The 20,416-nt window shown below is 31.7% G+C and overlaps 2 protein-coding genes across 2 annotated transcripts; both read left to right on the top strand.

Moving 5' to 3' along the window:
• The first annotated feature begins 1,726 nt into the window (after window positions 1-1,726).
• On the top strand, window positions 1,727-7,006 carry LOC107031539 (probable E3 ubiquitin-protein ligase LOG2). Its single transcript, XM_015232951.2, has 3 exons — window positions 1,727-2,605; window positions 5,075-5,573; window positions 6,585-7,006. Exons 1-3 carry the CDS (start codon window positions 2,136-2,138, stop codon window positions 6,702-6,704), a joined length of 1,089 nt encoding a protein of 362 aa, XP_015088437.1. The 5' UTR covers window positions 1,727-2,135; the 3' UTR covers window positions 6,705-7,006.
• A 6,899-nt stretch (window positions 7,007-13,905) lies between these two features.
• LOC107029287 lies at window positions 13,906-20,006 on the top strand. The gene is made up of 8 exons (XM_015230671.1): window positions 13,906-14,235; window positions 15,246-15,737; window positions 16,733-16,904; window positions 17,900-18,185; window positions 18,504-18,576; window positions 18,647-18,737; window positions 18,870-18,949; window positions 19,408-20,006. Exons 1-8 carry the CDS (start codon window positions 14,134-14,136, stop codon window positions 19,657-19,659), a joined length of 1,548 nt encoding a protein of 515 aa, XP_015086157.1. The 5' UTR covers window positions 13,906-14,133; the 3' UTR covers window positions 19,660-20,006.
• Window positions 20,007-20,416: the final 410 nt, after the last annotated feature.

Genomic DNA, 20,416 nt, shown 5'->3' with positions numbered 1-20,416 from the left:
TAATTTTGAGAATCAAATATTTTTGAAATGCAAGTTATGAAATGGCTTAAAGACCAAATAAGAAATATTATTCATCACTTTTTTTTTATAATTGTTGGTGCTATTTATGGGAATGATAGTGGTGAATATATATCTTTGTCCATTATAAAAAAACTTTATATTATTAAGCACAAGTGTTACTTTTTAGAGCACAAACTCAACATGTAAGCCAAGTATTTTATTCCCAAAAAAATATTAAAAGAAAAAAAATGAGAAAAAATCATTGCTTTCCTCTTTTGTTGGTTAACATCTATCCACTAAACATCATCCAAAGTAGAATATATCATAATTTTCCATTAAAAAAAATTGAGGATGCTAAACAACTACAAAAAATAAAAAATACACAAAAAGGTTTAAATATGTTATTAATTTGAAATTGAGTAGATTGTCAATATATAGTTTAGTTTCTCATTCATAATTTATTTCAATATATTTTGATTTTACTGTAACCTCTAATTGACCTAATAAGTGAAAATAGTCACATATATGTCCCTATAATTTGTGGAGAGGAGGAATTATATGATTAATTACGAGCTCTCAAATTTAATAGTCCAGCAAAAGCAAAAATGTAATTGATTTATATATGTTCAAATTCCATTGTATAGAGCTATTCGATATCAATATTATTAAAAGTGTTTTTCTAGTGGTGAGACGTGTAAAAATGCTCTAGAGCGCAAATAAAACACTTAGATCCATAGAGTATAAACGCAAATGAAAAACTTAGATCTATAAAACATACTTCTTAGAATTTGGGCATATGCATTAAACCTAAAAACATAAGTCCTGAATGACAAAACATTAGCTTGAAACATAAAAACCTATTACTCATATGTTATATTTATTTTTGCTATTTAAAAGTATTTTTCCATATATCATATATTTTTTTATCATATAATAATATGTATACTATATATCATGTTTTTATATTATTGCATATTTTACTAAATTATATTAATAAAAAAAGAAAATAAAAAAATGACACACTAACATAAATAATTTTCTTAAATAATTATGCCTAAAATTGATAAGATAGAGATATCATCACACTATATATTAATGATATAACTTTTATTTATTTTTTACACATTTTACTTACATGAATTATGCCTCACCTTGTCTTCCTCGTTTATTAAAACACTATTTGATATCAATACTAATAAAAAAATATATATCTATTATATAAAATTAGTCAAAATACATTAAAATTTAAGTAAGTACCGTGTTTATAAAAAATTAATTAAAATAGCTATACTAATAAAAAATAATATATCTATTATATAAAATTAATTAAAATACATCAAAACTTAAATAAATATCACAAAAAATTAAAATAGAAGAAGATAAATACGACAAGCAACTTGTGTAATTACAATATTATCTAATCAAATCATTGCTTTTCCAAACTTAAAAAATAAAGGGAGGATAAAAAGATAAAATATTTTATTTTTAGTTAGAGATTTTGAATTCAGATTTCTTTAAATATAAATTTATCTTTGTCACTTTACCCTCTACCATCATACTTTTCAATGCAAATCTAATTTTAGTTCAAATCTGAAATTTAATTTTTTCAGAATATAAGATCGCTTTTTTTTAGGTAATATTTATTTTTTAATATAAATTTTTATATTAATATAAATTTAATTAAATTTTAATAAAAATATCGAACACGGATAACAAGATGTGTAAGCTGTTGATGGTGGAACTTTAGGCAATAGCATAATATCCTCTTCTTACCCATTTCCCATTATACCCCCCACCCCACCCCCCTACCCTACTCTCCAACCCCATTATCTTCATCATCATCATCATCAAGATTCCTCTTTCCACTTTCTCCATAATCATCTGTTCCATTTTTACATATATATCTTGTTTAATCTCATTGTTTTCTCTTCTTCTGTGCTGTTTATTCGAAACCCCATTTCGTTTTTTCTTCACTTTTCTACTGTTTCACGTCATAATTTGAGAAAAGGGGCAAAAGGGTGTTGAAATTTTGTTTATTTTCATTAATGGTTTGATTCAAAGTTTGGGAATTTTCGATTTTTGATTTGGGTTTTTTGGTTTTAGGTGAAAAGTTTGATTTTTTTTTTGGGTTAAAAATGGGTAATATGGGAAGTAGTGGTGTGAACGGCCGGCGACGGAGTAGTAGCCGGAGGAGTCACCCACCGCCGCCTCCACAACCACAACCACCGCAGCCGGAGATAAACGCGAACAGGTATGTGTTTGCGGCGGCGACGCCTTATCCTACTCAATACCCAAACCCTAATGCTCCGCCGTATTATCAATACCCGGGTTACTATCCGCCACCGCCGGCGGCGATGCCGGTGCCGTTACCAGCTTCGTATGATCATCACCATAGGATGGACCCTGGTCATGCTAATTGGGTTAACGGGCGGTACCCGTGTGGACCGATGATGCCTCCACCAGCTCCATATGTGGAGCATCAAAAAGCTGTAACAATAAGGAATGATGTTAACTTGAAGAAGGAGACTCTAAGGATTGAGCCTGATGAAGCTAATCCTGGCAAGTATCTTGTGGCCTTCACTTTTGATGCCACAGTTCCTGGGAGGTATAAAAAGTGTCTTTTTTTCATTTTACCTGTTTGTTTATTGGTGAAGTTTATGCAAATTGATGTTAGTATATGGTATTCGCTTTAGTCTTGACTGTTTCAGTTGGAGTGTATTCAAATATGTGCAGTAGTATTAGTACTTGTTCATTAGACGAGGGTCTATCGGAATCAACCTCTTTATCTACTAGGTATGGTATGGTCTGTATACCGCAGACTCACCTTGTGAGATTAGAGTGAGTATGTTGTTGTTGTTTAGTAGTACTTGGCTCATAAAGTTGAAATAAACAAGAGTTTCAACTTGGTACTTTTCCATCTGAATACTTTAATTTGATTGTTTTTTACGGGGTCAGAGTTAAAAACTTCAACTTGACTTTGGTACTGTGTTAGTATTGTGGAATATAAGTTAAACAATGGCTTAATTGGTACCTTTCCCTTGAATTCTTTAGTTTGATGGTTTCTTACAGGGTCAGAGTTAAAAACTTCAACTTGACTTTGGTTCTATGTTAGTATTTTGGAAAAAGGTTAAGTTAAATAATGGTTTTGGAAATTATCACCTTTCCATTAAAGTCCTTAGTTTGATTGTTTCTTGCAGGGACTATAACTTGACTTTAGTACTATGTTAGTATTGTGGAAAAATAGTTAAATAATGGAATTGAAAGTCAATTTGATATATCAGACATGATATTATAGTTTATATTTGAATAGGTAAGTGTATTTAAGTTCTTGAAGTACATATAGTTGTATTGTATGATAAAATTTTCAATAGAGTGGCGTCCAACATCTTGGAATGTTCCAGCTGGGGTGAGTGTGTGTTTAAAATCGGGACGGAGGGAGAGGTACTAGATTTATTTGTTCAAGAAAGTTTTGAACTTTTTAGTCTTTTCATTAATTTTGGAAACACATTTAGACACTAGTAGGATTTTTGCTATTGGGTTTGCTAGGGATTAATTTGTACCTAAGCTTTCTGTGAGACAATCTTTTGACAACCTCCCATATCATAAATGCAGATGGAGAAATTGAGAACTTGATCAGCAAATTTTATTTTATCTTGGACATTAATGTAATTTCATTTTGTTGTTACCAGTCCTGCAATCTCTTTAACAACCTTGGATGAGTAGATAAATGTGTCTATTTTAGAGAAAACAAATGAGGTTTCTGCTGCTAACTTTGAGGATCCTGTATAGCGTGACTTAGCACCAGTGGCAGTGTCATTTTGTTCAAGGGAAGTCAATTGACACTCTTTCGTAAAATTCCAAAATGTAGATAGGTCAATATTTCTAAATGTATACGTTGAATCTCCTTGGCTTCTTCATCTTTTTTTGAATATATATTTTGAATCTCCTTAGCAAAAATCCAGTAATCCTAGTTCTGCCACTGTTTAGCACTACTTTGGGTTATTAAATAAGCCTTTGGGTCTAACTAATAATTACTCATCTACAAAAATTGGAAGTGGTCTCTTGTTTAAGCACTGGTGTTGAAATCTCTTGGTATGTACTGAATAGCAACCAATAACTTTGGTCTTCATACAGATTATTGCTTCTTTTTTTTTATTTAATTGAAAACGACCTCAAAGAGGCAATTGATATCTGCAGTGCTCTCCTTACAGCTATCCCTTGTTAGAAAATGATCCATTGAATCTCATGTTGAGATACACATTTAGAAGAAAAAAAAAATAGTATCATCTGAGATTTGGATATGCAAGTAATTTGATAATCAACTAGCTTTTTAGTTTTCTAAAATGATAGTAATATACTAGATCAATTTCTTCTTAGAATGAATACATCATATATTATCTCGCATGTCTAGAAGTTCGACAATGGTGTTTTATACTGAAAACTGAGCTGTTAACTCCCGAAGGTTGAGATCTGATGTGCTTGCAGTGATGGTACAATAACAAGGGATCAATGGAGGTGGTAGTGAGTTCCAGGGAAAAAATATAATCACGGTGGTTGCTTCTTCTTTGTTGGTCGTATGGAATCTGTGTTCACTTTTCAGTCTTCAGTCATCTGTTGCTGACTCTTAAGAGTGGCATGTACAATGTTGATGACTGTTGAACTTATTAAAGGAATGAGTTTTGTCAACTAGGAGATACTCCCTCCTTTTCAATTTGTTTGTCTGGTTTTGACTTGGTACAAAGGTAAGAAAGTAACAAGACTTTGAATCTTGTGGTGTTAAACATGCTGTGTGGAGTTGCAAAAAAGGGAACGAGGCATTTTTTTTGAAACGGACTAAAAAGGAAAGTAAGACAAACAAGTTGAATCGGAGGGAGTAGTAATTACTAAGAATGAGCTCTGATATGCTTTGCAGCTTCTAGGTCACTCACATAAGAATTATCAAGTAGTTGCTTTGTGTGTGGTTGTTTATGAAAATTGTAGTGCTTGGCAATATATTGGTGATTCTTCAAGTTAAATTTAGGTGCTTTCAACGGGAGCTAATCCAAGGTATTTCTTGATCTTTTTTCTCTTGCAGCATGACTGTCATTTTCTTTGCAAAAGAAGGTGAAGACTGTTGTTTGACTCCCATGAAGGAAAGCTTGCTTCCACCAGTAACTTTTGAGTTTCAAAAAGGTTTAGCTCAGAAATTTAGGCAACCGTCTGGTACTGGCATTGATTTTTCAATGTTTGAAGAGGCAGAATTGTCCAAAGATAGTGAGGCAGATGTGTATCCACTTGCAGTCAAGGCGGAGGCAACATTAGATAACCCAAGTGAATCAGAGGATGGAAGTGCAGCATCAGGATCCACTAATTCACAGATCACTCAAGCAGTTTTTGAGAAGGACAAAGGTGAGTACCATGTTAGGGTGGTGAAGCAGATCCTGTGGGTCAATGACATGAGGTATGAATTGCAAGAGATTTTTGGGATTGGTAATTCAGTTGAAAGTGACTTCGATGGAAATGATCCCGGAAAAGAATGTGTGATTTGCCTCTCTGAACCTCGGGATACCACTGTACTTCCATGTCGGCACATGGTATGATTCTGCCCTTTGTTAACAATTTATGTCGAGTTTTGGTCTCAATATGTTCCCAAACATCTGCAATGTCATGATTATACATAGTACATAATTTATGCGTTCTGCAGTTCAACAATTTTGCTTATAGAATCTGAAAACAATTCCTTCCGACACTTCAAGTCTTCCTAGGGTGTGTTTGGTATGGAGGAAAAAATGTTTTCCAGTTTTTAAATGTTCAGTTGGTTAAAATTTTGAAAAAAAAAGTATTTTTTAAAATGATGAAAATGACTTTCCTAGAGAAAGAAGGGGAAAGATGTTCCACAGGTGGTGTCCTCGCCACCCTCTAACATACATCATCTTCACCCCCCACCCCCTGTAGCCTCTATCCCCGCCACCCCACACCTTTAGCCTTTATCCCCATTCCCCACCACCCCACGCCCTTACCTTTACTCCTATCTTCCATTGTATTGGTTCAGGTGATATACAAATGCTTTAAGGATAATATTTTCTGCTTATGTGTATGCAAACACAAGAAAACAAATAAGGAACTTACTTATTTTCCTGGGAAACATTTTCCTTCCTACCGACCACACCCTTAAAGTCCACTATTTTCCTCTTCTTTGCTCTGTGACCTCTCCTTAGCACACCTCACACTTTCTCTTGCCACTGGCTGAGTGATTTAAGATTTTAGTAAAATTGATATTGTGAAGTAGACTTCATTTTAAGCTTCATTTTCACTGCAGACATTTATTGATTGAACAAGCCATATATAAAATACCTGTTTCTGGATTAGGACGTGTCTCTCTCTATTGGGCGGAGATCCTAAAGGAGCTACCACATCTTACCTTGAATTAAAATACTTTTGCTCAACTTCCCATCGAGGAAGCACCAACCCATTTTTCACCTTGAATTGATCAAACTATACTGAATTTCTTATGTTTCGCAGAGGGATTAGACCCTGCATTTCTTTTAGTTGACAAAACTCTAATATAATGTACATTACATAACTCAGTGTCTTTCTTCACGCAGTGTATGTGTAGCGGATGTGCAAAGGTTTTGAGGTTCCAGACGAATCGCTGTCCTATCTGTCGACAGCCAGTTGAACGCCTCCTGGAGATCAAGGTCAGCGAAGGCGCAGCTGAAGAGTAAAAATAGGAAGAGTTGCCATAATCCACTCTTGTATAAATATCAGTATTATCTTTCTTGACCTTTTGGTTTTCCTTCTCTATCCATCCCCCCTAGAGTAGAATAATCCAACAGCTGAAAGTCTCTTAATTATAGTTTGCAATTGGGTTTCCAGTCCTACAAATGGATCATCAAGACATGCTGTTGAGCTAAGCCCCCTTTTTTTTACATTTTTTTTTTAACTTTTAAAGAGTGTTTTTGAATCCATGCATTTTTTTTCAAGTTGTTATAACTATACCTAGTAAATATACTGTTTGCTTTGTCAATCCTCTGATCTACATTTGGCTTCTATAGATATATTTGTTTAAAGCTAAGAACATCAAACACAACATGAATTTATGATGAGTTTTTTTTTTCGTTGTGATGAATTGTACTAGAGAAAAATGTGGCTTTTGGAATGCAGAACTCAACAAGACACTATACTGTTCATTCAACTTGTCTTTTAGTTATAGAAAAGGGACCTCAACCTACCTCGCATATCATATGTTGAGGTCCCTTTTCTATAATTAAAAAGACAAGTTCAATGAACAGTACAATGTCTTGTTGAGTTTTGTATTCCGAAAGTCCTATCTTTCTCTTGTACAATTCATCACAACATAAATTTGTGATAACTTTTTTTTATTGTTGTGATGAATTGTACAAGAGAAAGATCGGACTTTTGGAATGCAGAACTCAACAAGACACTATACTGTTCATTCAACTTGTCTTTTAGTCATAAAAAAGGAACCTCAACACATGATATGCGAGGTTGATATATATATCACAGATTTGAATCATATTGTAGATAAAAGTTTAATATTAAAGCAGAGAAAGATATAAAAGGACAGTTTGTTATCTTTTCCCTTCGGGTTAAGGTTTCGAATATGCAATAGAACAATAAATTTTTGAGAAATTTCTTCTCCTTTCTTTTTTTCGGGACTCTTAAAATCTTATCAATTCCAGAAGATTTCAAATTTGATATCTAACATATTAAGCACATCTCATCAATTTTTAATAATTATATTCAACGTAGACTTAAAATTTTTTTTTACAAGAACTTGTACAATTTCATCAAAAGAAGAAAAATATAGAGGAATTAAATTTCAATTAGTCAATAAATCAATACTCATATTAAGTTCTTCTTTTATGTTTTATATTTGCTTTTTTATTAAGGCACTTTGTGTTAAAACATCATGCCCTAACAATAATTTTTGCTTTTTAAGCATGACTTAAAATGTAAAATCTATTCTCCAATATTCTTCCACCATATAATAACTCATGTACATAATTTTTCTAATAACACAAATCATAAAAAAATTATAAAAATCCTACATTAACCAATGATTTTCTCCACTAACATTTCTATTTATTGGGCTCAAAAATTCAAATGTCCCCATTATTGACAAAGAATGATCGATGTCCAATGATTCAAATCTTTTACAAAATTTTATTCTTAATATTTTTTCATAATATCCAAAATATTTTTTATAAAATATAATTAATTTTCTATTTATATTTTTGAAAAATAGCTTTAGGATATGAATCAATTCATTTTAGCAAAAAAAATAAATATTTATCAATACTGTTTTATCAAACAAACAAACTAATTATTGTTAGTTTCAATTTTTAATAATTCAATTCAACTTCACAATTTCTTAATTATAATTTTTATTTTCATCATCAAGCTAATTCAACTCTCTTACTCACATGTCATGGATTGTGAACTAATTATTTTATCTCAACTTACAAATCTTTTAATTATATAACATATTTAATTTAATCTTGTCATTAAAAAAACAAACAAAGATAAAGATATAAACAATTTTTATTTTATTTTTACTCTTCATTGTACAATTAATTGTTAGATTACAAGTGGTGTATAATAAGCCAAGATAATTAATTAAAGTTGTGACCATCAATAGAGGGTATATGTGAGCATCTCTACTTTTGGGTTTGGAAATAAATAAATCTTATATCTTTTTTAAGTTTATAATTGACTATATTTGTTTGGTGAATGGTCCCTTTATTAGACTACATCAATGATATCATTCATGATTATTATAATTTTTTTTTTTTTAAAAAAAATTTAGTAGTGTCATCTAAATTTTGTGAATTTTGTTAAAGAAGTCAACCTTTGCCACAGAAGCTCCAAGTGATTGCTTTAGTGATTTTATGATCAAGACGATGCTAATTTTAAAATTTACGTATTAATCAATTCTAAAATAAGCTTTTAATAAAAAATTAAAACGCTATATTTCATGAAGTTTTTTTTCGTCCTAAGAAAAAATTACGTACGTATGATAGGACAATATCTTCAAATGCTTTTCACACTATGAAAACCATATTTTACTTTGAAATAAAAGATGTGTGTCCATTATGTACATATATATATACATACATATATATATATATATATATATATATAGTTCTTTAATTAAATATATAGAAGATGTATTCCCTTCGTTCGGTATTGTTTGTCATGGTTTTTATTATTAGAGTCAAATTATAAAAACTTTGGCTAACATTTTAAGATGCATTTTTTTCATCATATTAATATGCAAAAAATTGTAATTTATAGTACTTTTCATATAGTTTTAGAATATCTAATTTTTTTGTTTAAAATATCGAATTGATGTGATCTAATTTACCTTTGAAAATTAGTCAAATTTACTTTCGATAAGCGCAACATGACAAACATTTCTGGACGGAGGGAGTAGTATATATCTTTTTTTGTTTCACATGTACGTAATCAATTGAGCAGCTATGACACGGCTAAGGGCGTATTTGAGTCAATTTTATTGAAAAATTATACTATATAACAAATATTAATTTTTTTTAAGTTCTTCGTTGTCTCAAATCAATTTTAATTTTTTTTGACTCCACCTCTAACAAAAGTATATACTCGTATAATACTTAATAAGATAAATACAATTTATAAAGAACTCATCATTGTGACTTTGATACTAATTGTTATCCTAATCATCATCCATCAATATTTTTTTTATTTTGCAATTCATCTAATTAACTCAAAGACATACTTAATTTTATTTGCAATATCTTCTTTTAATTATATTATATATATTATAATTATAATTGTCAATCTCAAGCACAAGAAAATTACTGTACAATATACTAGTGAAAGTTAAAGTGGACAATTGCATCATAAGAGTAATAATGCAATATTGGAGATCACATCAATCCTATAAATAATTGTTTCGATATATAACGGTTTTTGGCGGATCTAGAATTTCTATTATATATTTAATTTATACCACTAAAAAAGTTAGTACATAAGTACTTCAACTTGACAATTTATTTTTTTTTCTAAGAAAAAATAATAAATTTTTAAGTTGACTTTTATAACCCGCTAATTAAATCGTCAATGATCATGCTTGATATAAAAACAAAGTCAAACTCCATCTATAAAAGTGATTGTGCACAAAATTTCAGAATCCATATATAAGAATTGACCTTTTAATTCCCCAAAGGGTGTACTGATAGAATTACTTCGTCTTTTATTGACGATTTTGAATTTGAATTTTAAGTATGAAAAAAAAAGCTTAATACAAAAGATTTTTTCTTTAAATAAATCTTATGCATTGTGAAATAAAATTAATTAAGCGAGATTCTAATACAAATATCAAAAACCAGATAAAAAATAAAAAGAAGAAGAAGAAAGAATTAGTACTTTTTTATTCTTCTTAATTTAATAAACAAAAGACTAATTCAGAAAGTGATGTATACCATAGCCTTTTTAATGAGTTGCACTTGATTTTAATTTCAAGGAAATTGTTTTATAAAACATTAAACTAAAACACATTTTAACTAAAAACATAACATAGATTTTGCGGGGCTCGAGTATTCATTAACTTTGTTTCGAAATATATATATTTATGTATAAATTAAAAGGTATTTATATAAAATTAACATAGAACATCCTATGTACAAATGATCTGATTGGTCCATTGACTCTTGGGCGGGTGTTTTAGGCTCTTTTAGTGTTGTTGAGCGTGTGTTCGGATTTCAGTATTAACTTATTTCTTTTTATTTTTTTGCCTCTCCCACTTTCAGAGTATCCACAACCTTAAAATCCTAAATCCGCCGCACTACTCGACTTGCGGAATCTTTTATATAGTGAGTATAATAACTAAGTTGGTTGAGTACTTAATCTCACTTGAAAAATATGCTAATATATTTGTTTAGTCTTCTTTTGTTTTAAAACAAAAGTATACGAGTTACATATACGACGTGTGTCTTTTGAAGTTGTCGTTCATGTATTTGTCCGTAGTGTAATACGAAGGATCTACTTCTCTATGAATCATGATCTTACCGCTTGATCGGTCCTCGATTGTCATGATCGAGAATATTATCATGATAAGACGTGACACGATATATATTTAATACTTATCGACTAACAATAACCGAATAGATTTAATGAATAGCTACATATCCACTTTGTTTGGATGTATTTGTGATTCAATTAATTGACACAATATAATAATTTAGGTATATTTACGTTTCACTTTCTCACTAAACTGGACTAATATTTGCCCTAGGAATTACTATGGTTCCAAATGGTCTTTTAATATACTTTTTAAATAATATTTTGATCATTAAACTATTGGGGTATATATTATTGTTTAAATTCTATATTTGAATACACATTAAAAATAGATAATTTAATCTTTAATATCACATAAATTAAAACAAAGAGATTATCCACTTATCTAAATACTTAGCCAAAGTCCATTAAGTGCAAAAGAAAGATTTTTTGAAGTATATTTTAAATTATTAACTATTGTAATTTGTGATAACTTACATTATCTTTAAGAATATAATTTCTATATATATTTAAAAAGAAGTATATTAAAATACACATAAAATTAAGTAATTTAACGCTCACACTTTATATCATGTCACATAAATGGCCAAAAAAAAAAAAGTAACACCTTTATAACTACTTCAAAAGATAAGTCGTAAAATTTTTATTTTTGGAAAAACCCTTCAAAATGCCAAAGTCCATTAAAGTTGTATACGTAGAATTATATATTTCTATATATTTTAGGGTTAGTTGGTTTAAGTAACTTTCATTATTGAGTCACAAAATTGATTTGATAGAAAAAGATGGTTTTGGAGGCAATAAATGGTAAGAAAGAGATGATATAATAATAATAATAATAATAATAATAATAATAATTAGTATGGTAACAAAAAGAAAGTAATAAGATTAAATAAAAGGATAAACACAACAAAGCAAAATGTGGTTGAATTTATTTGTTTAGGACTTTTTTTATTTAGTGTCTGATATTTATATTAGAGATATATAAATTTGAAAATTTGTGTCAAATGATTCTATATTAAAAGGATAAAACACAAGTATATAAATTAAAAATGACGATTCTATACTTAAGACTGTACCGAGAACATATGGTTAAATGTGATTATAGCCAAGAATGCATTGCTATACCTACCAATCCTTTTGCCGTAATTTATATTTTTCACGAACTTTTATTTAAAGTTATATCCTCAATAAGTTGAAACTACACGCACAAAGAAGAAGAAGTTGGAACTACAACATTGTCTTGTCCAATTACTCTTTTTAGGCATGTGAGTGAGCCTCGGCCTCACCAATTTTGGGTGACAACGCAATCGAAGGATAAATATCTGAAAAATTAGTCGACTGACTTAAAATTTCATTTCATATGTCGTGATATTGAAAAGACGAAAATATAATGAGTACTAGTCAATAGGATTGTGAGGCCTATCTTTGCCAAGATCAAAGGCTAACAGAGTCGATCAATTACTTTTCAAAAAATTAAGGGAAAAGGGTTTGATATACTCCTCAACTTTGTCATTTGGAGCTGATATACCCCTTGTTATAAAAGTGACTCATATATGCCCTTACCGTTATACAAACGGCTCACATATACCCCTGCCGTTACAAAATGGCTCACATATACCCTTCATTTAACAGAAGTTAAAAAATTAGTTTTAAATTTATATTTATTACTTCTAATTTTTTTAAAAAAATTATTTAGGGGTATATATGATTCTTCTATTAAAGTTCAAGATATATTTTAATTTTTTTCATACATAAATTATTTTTTGACTTCTTTTATTATAATTATTTGAATTTCTTATTCTTATTTTATTTTTTTCTTTCATTCCTTAGTTTAAAGAATAAGAAATTAAACTTTTTTTTTGTGTGTATTGTAATTTAATTTCGTATTCGAAGAAAAAATTTGGTCATCTACAATAAGTTTTACAAGAATATTAGTAAAACATAAATAAATTTGATCATCAAAATAATAATTATAAATTAGTCATTGAAATAAAAAAAAAGTCAAAAAAAATATGTTTGACGAGGATTAAATTTACTTATATGGGATTATATTTTTTAGAAAAAAATAATAAAAATTTAGATTAAAATTATTATTTTTTTCATTTCCGTTAGAGAAAAAGGGTATATATGAGCCATTTGTTTACAAGTAGGCGTATATATGAGCCACTTTCATAACAAGGGGTATATCAGCTCTAAATGACAAAGTTGAGGGGTATATCAGACCCGTTTCTCATATGAACTAATGTACACAAAAAATATTTAAAATCTTAAATTTCTATTTCGTTACACCAAAACATTAATAAATAAAATTTTATTAATGAAAATACAACAAAGTTTGGTCACCACACTTGTGAGGCTCAGCTGACCAATTTTGAGAAATAACAAAATCGACCAACTAATTTCCAAAAAATAATAAAATAACACAACAAAAAAATATTAAAATTTTAAATTAAACTATTAGTTAACCAGTTTGTTAGATCTGCTAAACAATTTTATTGTTATAACTTCTTAACCAATAACCAAACCACTCTTAAATACGTGGAATAGAATAAATACAAATATTTTATGAGATTAATTATTCCTCTTATCTTCGATATAAAATAGATAAATTTATTATTTTAATATTAAAAAATGGATAAAAATAATTACAAAATTAGATAATATCTTAAATTAAATATATAAAGAGAAAGTTACTCGAACAGTAAGCACTACTTCACCATCCTATAGTTATGGATGCAAGTAAGAAGCAAAAACGGTGAAAATTCCTAAATATAAGTAAAAAGAAAAAATCAAACCAATTGATCTTAAATTTTATTTCGAGATTATTATCCTTATTTCACGTATCGAGCCTTTATAAAAAGAGAAAAAAAAAACACAAACAGAAAGAAAGAAACAGTACATCACTACTACTATATTGTTTGTTACACCACATTACTTTCTTGTCTCTGTTTTTTCTCTCAAAGCTTGAAACTTTTGTTCATGGGTATTTTTCTTTACTTTCAGTGATTCAATACCCAATATTTTCTTTAGGGTTTTAGTTTCCTTTTCTATAAACCCATTGTTTCAATTGAAATGGAGACTAGTGACCAGAGGTCTTTAGCTGAAGAGGATGGAAAAAACTGTACAAACAATCTTAATACCAGAGTTGATCCTCCTCCTCTTCTTGTTGAAAAGGTAGCTTTTTTAATGATTTCTTGTGATATTCTGCTTAAGAACTAATTTGGGGTGTTGTATATGTGTTTTGTTTCTGCTAATTGTTTCTGATTTTACCCATTTTTCAATTTGAGCTAAAAAAAAATTAATCTTGGATTGTTTTTTCTGTCAAGTTCTCAGCTTTTTCACATTTTCTCAATTTTTGCTATGGCTTTTCTTTACTCTTGATTTCTTGGGTTCATGGAGGATATGACCTTATATAGGAGGTTGTGGAGGTTAGTAGGTTTGGAGATTTGTTTGTTGTGGTATTAGCCTTATACTTGTAGTGAATTGCTTTTGATTTCTATTATTATTTATTGTGTTTTGATTATTGAAACAATTTTGTTGTTGTTAGTGTTTTCTTATTAGTTGTCATGTTTATTTTACTATTTTTTTTTCTTATCATGCCTACTTTGATGTGTTGTATTCGAGCTGAGGGTGCTCGTGAAATAGCCTCTCTACCCTCACGAGATAGGGGTCAGGTCTGCATATACCCTGCTCTTCCACATATTCCACTTGTCGGATTTCATGGGATATGTTGTTGTTGTAATTCTATTAGATTTTCAGCTTATTACACATTTCTCTCTTGGAGCTATGGCTTCTTTTCTTATTGATTTGTTGTTACATTCTGTTTGTTTACTAACTTTGGTGCTCTATATTGGGTTCTGTTTCTGGTAACTTTGGTGCTTTTTACCATTTCTCAATTTGATCTATTGCTTTTCTTTCTTCTTCTTGATTTGTTTTGATTTGGTAAAACTGTGGATTTGTGTCTTCACCGACTGTTTTGTATAATTTTGGCGTGAAGTTTCTGTCTTTGCTTGTATTCTTGGAACTAATACGTTGTAAACGGTGCCACGTGCTTATTCCTTGTATCTGAGAAGTTTTAGAGTTTATATCTTTGTTTGGTTGCAAATTGGTGCAGTTATGTTTGTATGGTAATAAATAAGAAGTTGAGTAGTAACTTTGGTATTTTGGTTCTTAATATCTGTTAGATTGGGGAATCAAGTGAAATTGTAGAGGAACTACAACTCTGCGAACTGCAGACGAAACAACTACCTCTGGAAGTACCTGAAAGAACCATTGATGGACAAACAGAAGATTTTGTAAGGATAGACATGTCCACATCACCAGTTCAAACTCCCAAGAGAGTCATTTCCTCGCCATCGCCCAGTCCTAACCATGTCAGATTAAATGATTCTCCTAGTCCGTCATTACCGTGGGCTAAATCATCCATTAAATCTCTCCTCCCTAAATTAAGTTTCAAATTACGGAATAAGACAAGTGATATTGAAAAAGCTGCAATGTTAGCTCTTGGAGTCTCTCCTTTGCCTCAGGACAAACCTTCAATTTTGAGGACTCTATCCATTAAAAGAATTTTCAATTCAAAGATGAACAGAACTTCATCATTGCCTATAACTCCAATTGAACACTCTAATCCAGAATCAACGCATGGTGACTACAGAGATGCTACATTTTATTCAGTTGTAAGTACTTATATTTGCTCGTGTCGTTAATGCTGTGATTGAATTCACCATCTTCTTCTTCCGAACTGTAAAATTCTCAGTGAGGTTATGCTCCATTGAGTAATAAATGGTAAAAAAGCACAGGCAAGGGTGTGGTCAAGGACTGGATTATAACTCCAGTTGAACACTCTAGTCGAGGTGCATGCACCGCGGTTATTAAAAAAATGGTAAAAAAGCTGCAAATTTGGGTAACTCACAAAGAAAAAAAGCGCAAGCTATGTAAACTATTTGTTTACATCTTTAAGCGTTTGAATACACAAGTACGGAAGTGGAAAGATCAAATGAAAAATGAGTGTAGTTAAAACATAAGCATGATTATTCCTCCCCAACTAGATTTTAATAGGTGTTATGCTCGGACTCTTCACTTTTGGTGTTGCATCCGTGTTGACATGATGTGGGTGTGACTGTGAGATCTGTACCTGTTTTGGGTACTTTGACCGAATTTGATGGAGAAATTTTGGACAGATTCAATGATTTCTGTGCACAAAACAAAAACTAGTATGAGATTGAAGAAAAAGGAATACCTTGTATATATAAATTTCTATGGTCACTCCCTTTCCTTTAATCTCCTTCCGGATTCTCCTTTTGATCAAGATTTTCTCGTCAAGTTTTACACGTAATATCTCATAATTTAGGCTTTATAACTCTATTTTTAGTTACTGTATTATTTTTAGCCGAATCCCCCGCACCTGTAGATCCGTATCCCCAAATCTAAAAATTTAGATCATAGAGGATCTGACCTCTAGATCTGCACCCATATCGGACACCCGCACCCGAGTCCGAGCAACTTAGGGTGTTAATGCATTTACCTGGATGTTATATCTGAATGTATGTAGAGATCCAGGATACTTTTACTGGTTTGTTGCTATAAATATAAATGTCTTCGTAATTTCACTTAATGTTCAGAATTTCCTTTTCTTGTTTTTTCTAAATCTTACAAACTCATCGCCTTCTAGAAAGCAGGAGTGCATCCCATACTTCGCTCACATTCAGTGCCAACACTGATCAAAGATGAAAGCCTAAAACAGATGGATTGCGTAGGAAATGTCTATCGTGTAGTCCCCTCAACTCCTCTCGTGCCAAGACATGATGATACATCATCAAATGCAACTCAAACTATTGGCGCAGGTAATTTGTTTATGTCTAATCATGTTTGATGCATTGTCACATGATAAAGGCTTTTGTTCTGCAACCGGTGATTCTTTGTTAGATAAGTCTTGAATGCTTCGTTAAGTCTGAATTTACATACCGAGTAAGAAGCAGTTGCTTGGATACATGTGTGACTTACTTTTAGGAAGCCAAACAAATAAAGAATTTTCAACCTAGGATTTCACAATACACTCTCCGTCCCAGTTTATATGATGTAGTTTGACTGGGCACAATTTTTAAGTAATATGAGAAGACTTTGCTATGTTCCAAAAATTACCTTAAAAGAAATGGATTCTTGAATAGAAGAGTGCACCTTTTTGTGCACTTTTGGTGCACTTTTGGCCAAATAAGTGGCATCCAACATGCGTAAAATGTTGATAGTGTTGTTAAATTTGCCAAGTAAGGTAAACTGTCATTCATTTTTGAACTAACTTTAAAGGAGGGTGTGTCACATAAATTGACAGAGGGAGTATAGATTTATAAAAATTAGGTTGCTTAGTGGGTCATGCTAATTTCTGACGACCGCAACTTTTGTGGAGAAATATAATTGGAAGTTGTATTATACTCCCTAAATTGCAATGTCTTACTTTTCTTTTTAGTCTGTTTCATATAGAATGTCTCTTTTCCTTTTTGGCAACTCTTAAATATCAATTTTTCTACATATGACATGTTTAAGACCACAACATTAAATGATAATTTGGAACATTCTGCATATTTTTAGTTTAAGACCACAAGATTAAAAAATATTCATGCTTTCTTAAACTCCGTGCCATGTCAAAACCATAAAAAGAAATCGAAACAGAGGAAGTGGAATCTGATTTATATTCCAAAGAATCATCGCTCAGAATCTGGTAACTATGGGAAATTGAAGATTTAATAACCTATATTTGGACACATCCTGCATTCACGACTTGAACCTTATGTTCACTCACCTGGGATAACTAACCTACACCTTTCTTAGTGTTATGGTTCAGTTGAAAATGCTAATTTTGGTGGAGACATCACTCAAGAAGAGGCTGTCTGCAGAATCTGCTTCATTGAACTTGGGGAGGGTTCGGAAACTTTGAAGATGGAGTGCAGCTGTAAAGGGGAACTAGCCTTAGCTCATCAAGCATGTGCTGTAAAATGGTTTAGCATAAAAGGCAACAAGATTTGTGATGTCTGTAATGAAGAGGTTCGGAACTTACCTGTCACTCTTTTGCGGATTCAAAGTACTATTCGTAGAGGAAATGGATCCCCAGCTGACTCTGTCCGATACAGGTATGCTCATGGCCTTTCCTTTCATTTCCTTTTTTAAAATATATATCTTTTTAATTGAAGTTAACTTCATTCAGTGCCTACACCTTTCTGTTAACTTTGTTCACTTCTTTGCAACAGCCACTAGGAATTACTATTATAGTCTCGAGTTTTAATACAATTTAATGATGAGCGACATTTCTTCGTTGAATGAACTTTATAGTTCTCTAGTATTTCTTATGGGGAAATAGCTCAAGTTTAATCACATGGTCACTATCAAACGAAGAAATGTTCAATTCAAATTATATGATATTTTACTTGACGTGTGCAAACTGCTTACAGGGTTTGGCAGGACGTTCCTGTTCTTGTCCTTGTCAGCATGCTTGCCTACTTTTGTTTTCTGGAGCAGCTTTTGGTGAGTAAAAGACTAATGCAGTAATGTCATCCTACTCCAGAAAAGGATCTTAAATAATGCTTGTTTATAGGTTACCAGAATGGGATCCGGCGCGATCGCTATATCTCTGCCCTTTTCATGCATCTTGGGTCTCCTTGCATCCATGACAGCAACAACTATGGGTACACGAACTATTCAAAAACTACTTTTGATTTCAAAAATTTAACAGTGTCGGTTTTCACTTTTTTCTTCTATTTGCTGCTATACATTATACAGTAATATAACATATAAATAAACATGCTTTATTTGTTTAGTGCAAAGGCGATATGCTTGGGTTTATGCTGTCAGTCAGTTTGCCTTGGTGGTTCTGTTTGCTCATGTGTTCTACTCGCTGGTAAGTTATGCTTCAGGTCAAATAAACAAAATACTTTAGGCAGAATACATAAACAATCACTAAAACTTGGCCTCAGCAGTTAAGTAAGCACTACAGCTGTGAGAGTGCATATCTAGACACCTCAACTTGGACTCAACTGACAACTAAACAATCCAACTCGTCTTCACTGTGTCTAGAGGACACCATACGCTGACGTGACACATCAATTTCAGAGGTGTCTAGATGATTATTTGTTAGTTGGAGTGTTCAACTGACACGTGGAGACGCGTTGATGTGCATTACTCAAAGCTGGAGTGCTTCCTTGCCAGTTGAGGCCATTAAGTGTCTGTTTACGTATTATGCCATCATTTCACATAACCAATCAGAAAGGAAAAAAAGAAGAAGATTTTCTGAATCTCCTGAATTGTCTCGGGCTCTGCCTAATACTAAAAACTCTCATCTTATGCTCGGGATTGTAGCTCCGAGTGCAGGCAGTTCTAGCTGTTCTTCTTGCCACCTTTGCGGGTTTTGGAGGTGTAATGTGTGGGACTTCTTTTCTTCTTGAGCTTCTGAAATGGAGGAGTAGATGGAATTATTGGTCAAATGAGCCACATGATTCTCAAGAAGGAGCACAGCCAAATCAATCATCAGAAGTTACTCCTGCGCCTCAGGTAGAAAGTCAAACCCGTCGAGCTGAAGCTGGTACATCTGGAGTTGTCAATGGAAGTTGATACAGGACAAACATAATCTCTTTATATTGTAAGCAAAATTATTGTAGTGTACAGCTAGTCCTTGCAAGTCACAACTGTACAGTTTTGAGTTTATATCAAAGCTCTCGTTCAAACTTCAGAATTCTAAACATGAACACGAGACTTGAAATGAATTCAACTGTAGGTTGTAGGTTCTTTATCAGGGCGTAAGGAATGGCGTTGCACGCAAAAGACGAGTGGTTCATTTTTCCAGTAGATGGGCAGTGCATGAAAGGAAACTGAAATAATGTAAATACCATAACGTTACAAGGATCTCTTCTCCTGTTATCAAAAAATCAGATCATTACTCTTTTTACCTTTTTATTCAATTGTTTGGTGTACATCTTTAATACTCTTTTATCCATCTTCCAAACGTCTAACGAAGTATATTAAGCTCATATCTCAATAGCTAACCATGTGGGTAAAGGTTTACAAATGTGATCATGAATCGAACCAGATCAAAGCATTCGTTCATGGTTATCCATGAACATCGCAGCTATGGCTAGACCATAATCCCCTATTGGGCCGGAGTTATGGACTAGTTTCTTCGATCCTTTTTTATGTGCAAGTATTCTATATGATCAAAATAAGACTCTACTTGTTAGATATTACGACATAGGTAGTCTCTTCAACCCTTCTTTATGTGTTAGTGTTCTATATGATCGGAATAAGACTCTACTTATTAGATATTACGACGTAGGTACCACTCCATACAGTTCCCATGCCTACCACTAGCTTG

Source organism: Solanum pennellii, chromosome 9, assembly GCF_001406875.1.
Source record: "Solanum pennellii chromosome 9, SPENNV200".
NCBI lineage: Eukaryota > Viridiplantae > Streptophyta > Magnoliopsida > Solanales > Solanaceae > Solanum > Solanum pennellii.
The sequence above is the reverse complement of the archived record's forward strand: the minus strand, read 5'-3'. Positions and strand labels throughout refer to the sequence as shown.

Excerpts from the sequence above, each read along its gene's own strand:
- LOC107031539 (XM_015232951.2), top strand. The coding sequence starts at position 2,136 with ATGGGTAATATGGGAAGTAGTGGTGTGAACGGCCGGCGACGGAGTAGT. Across the intron at positions 2,606-5,074 it reads GATGCCACAGTTCCTGGGAG|CATGACTGTCATTTTCTTTG; the intron begins GTATAAAAAGTG and ends TTTCTCTTGCAG. Across the intron at positions 5,574-6,584 it reads TACTTCCATGTCGGCACATG|TGTATGTGTAGCGGATGTGC; the intron begins GTATGATTCTGC and ends TTCTTCACGCAG.
- LOC107029287 (XM_015230671.1), top strand. The coding sequence starts at position 14,134 with ATGGAGACTAGTGACCAGAGGTCTTTAGCTGAAGAGGATGGAAAAAAC. Across the intron at positions 15,738-16,732 it reads ATGCTACATTTTATTCAGTT|AAAGCAGGAGTGCATCCCAT; the intron begins GTAAGTACTTAT and ends ATCGCCTTCTAG. Across the intron at positions 18,186-18,503 it reads GCTGACTCTGTCCGATACAG|GGTTTGGCAGGACGTTCCTG; the intron begins GTATGCTCATGG and ends AACTGCTTACAG.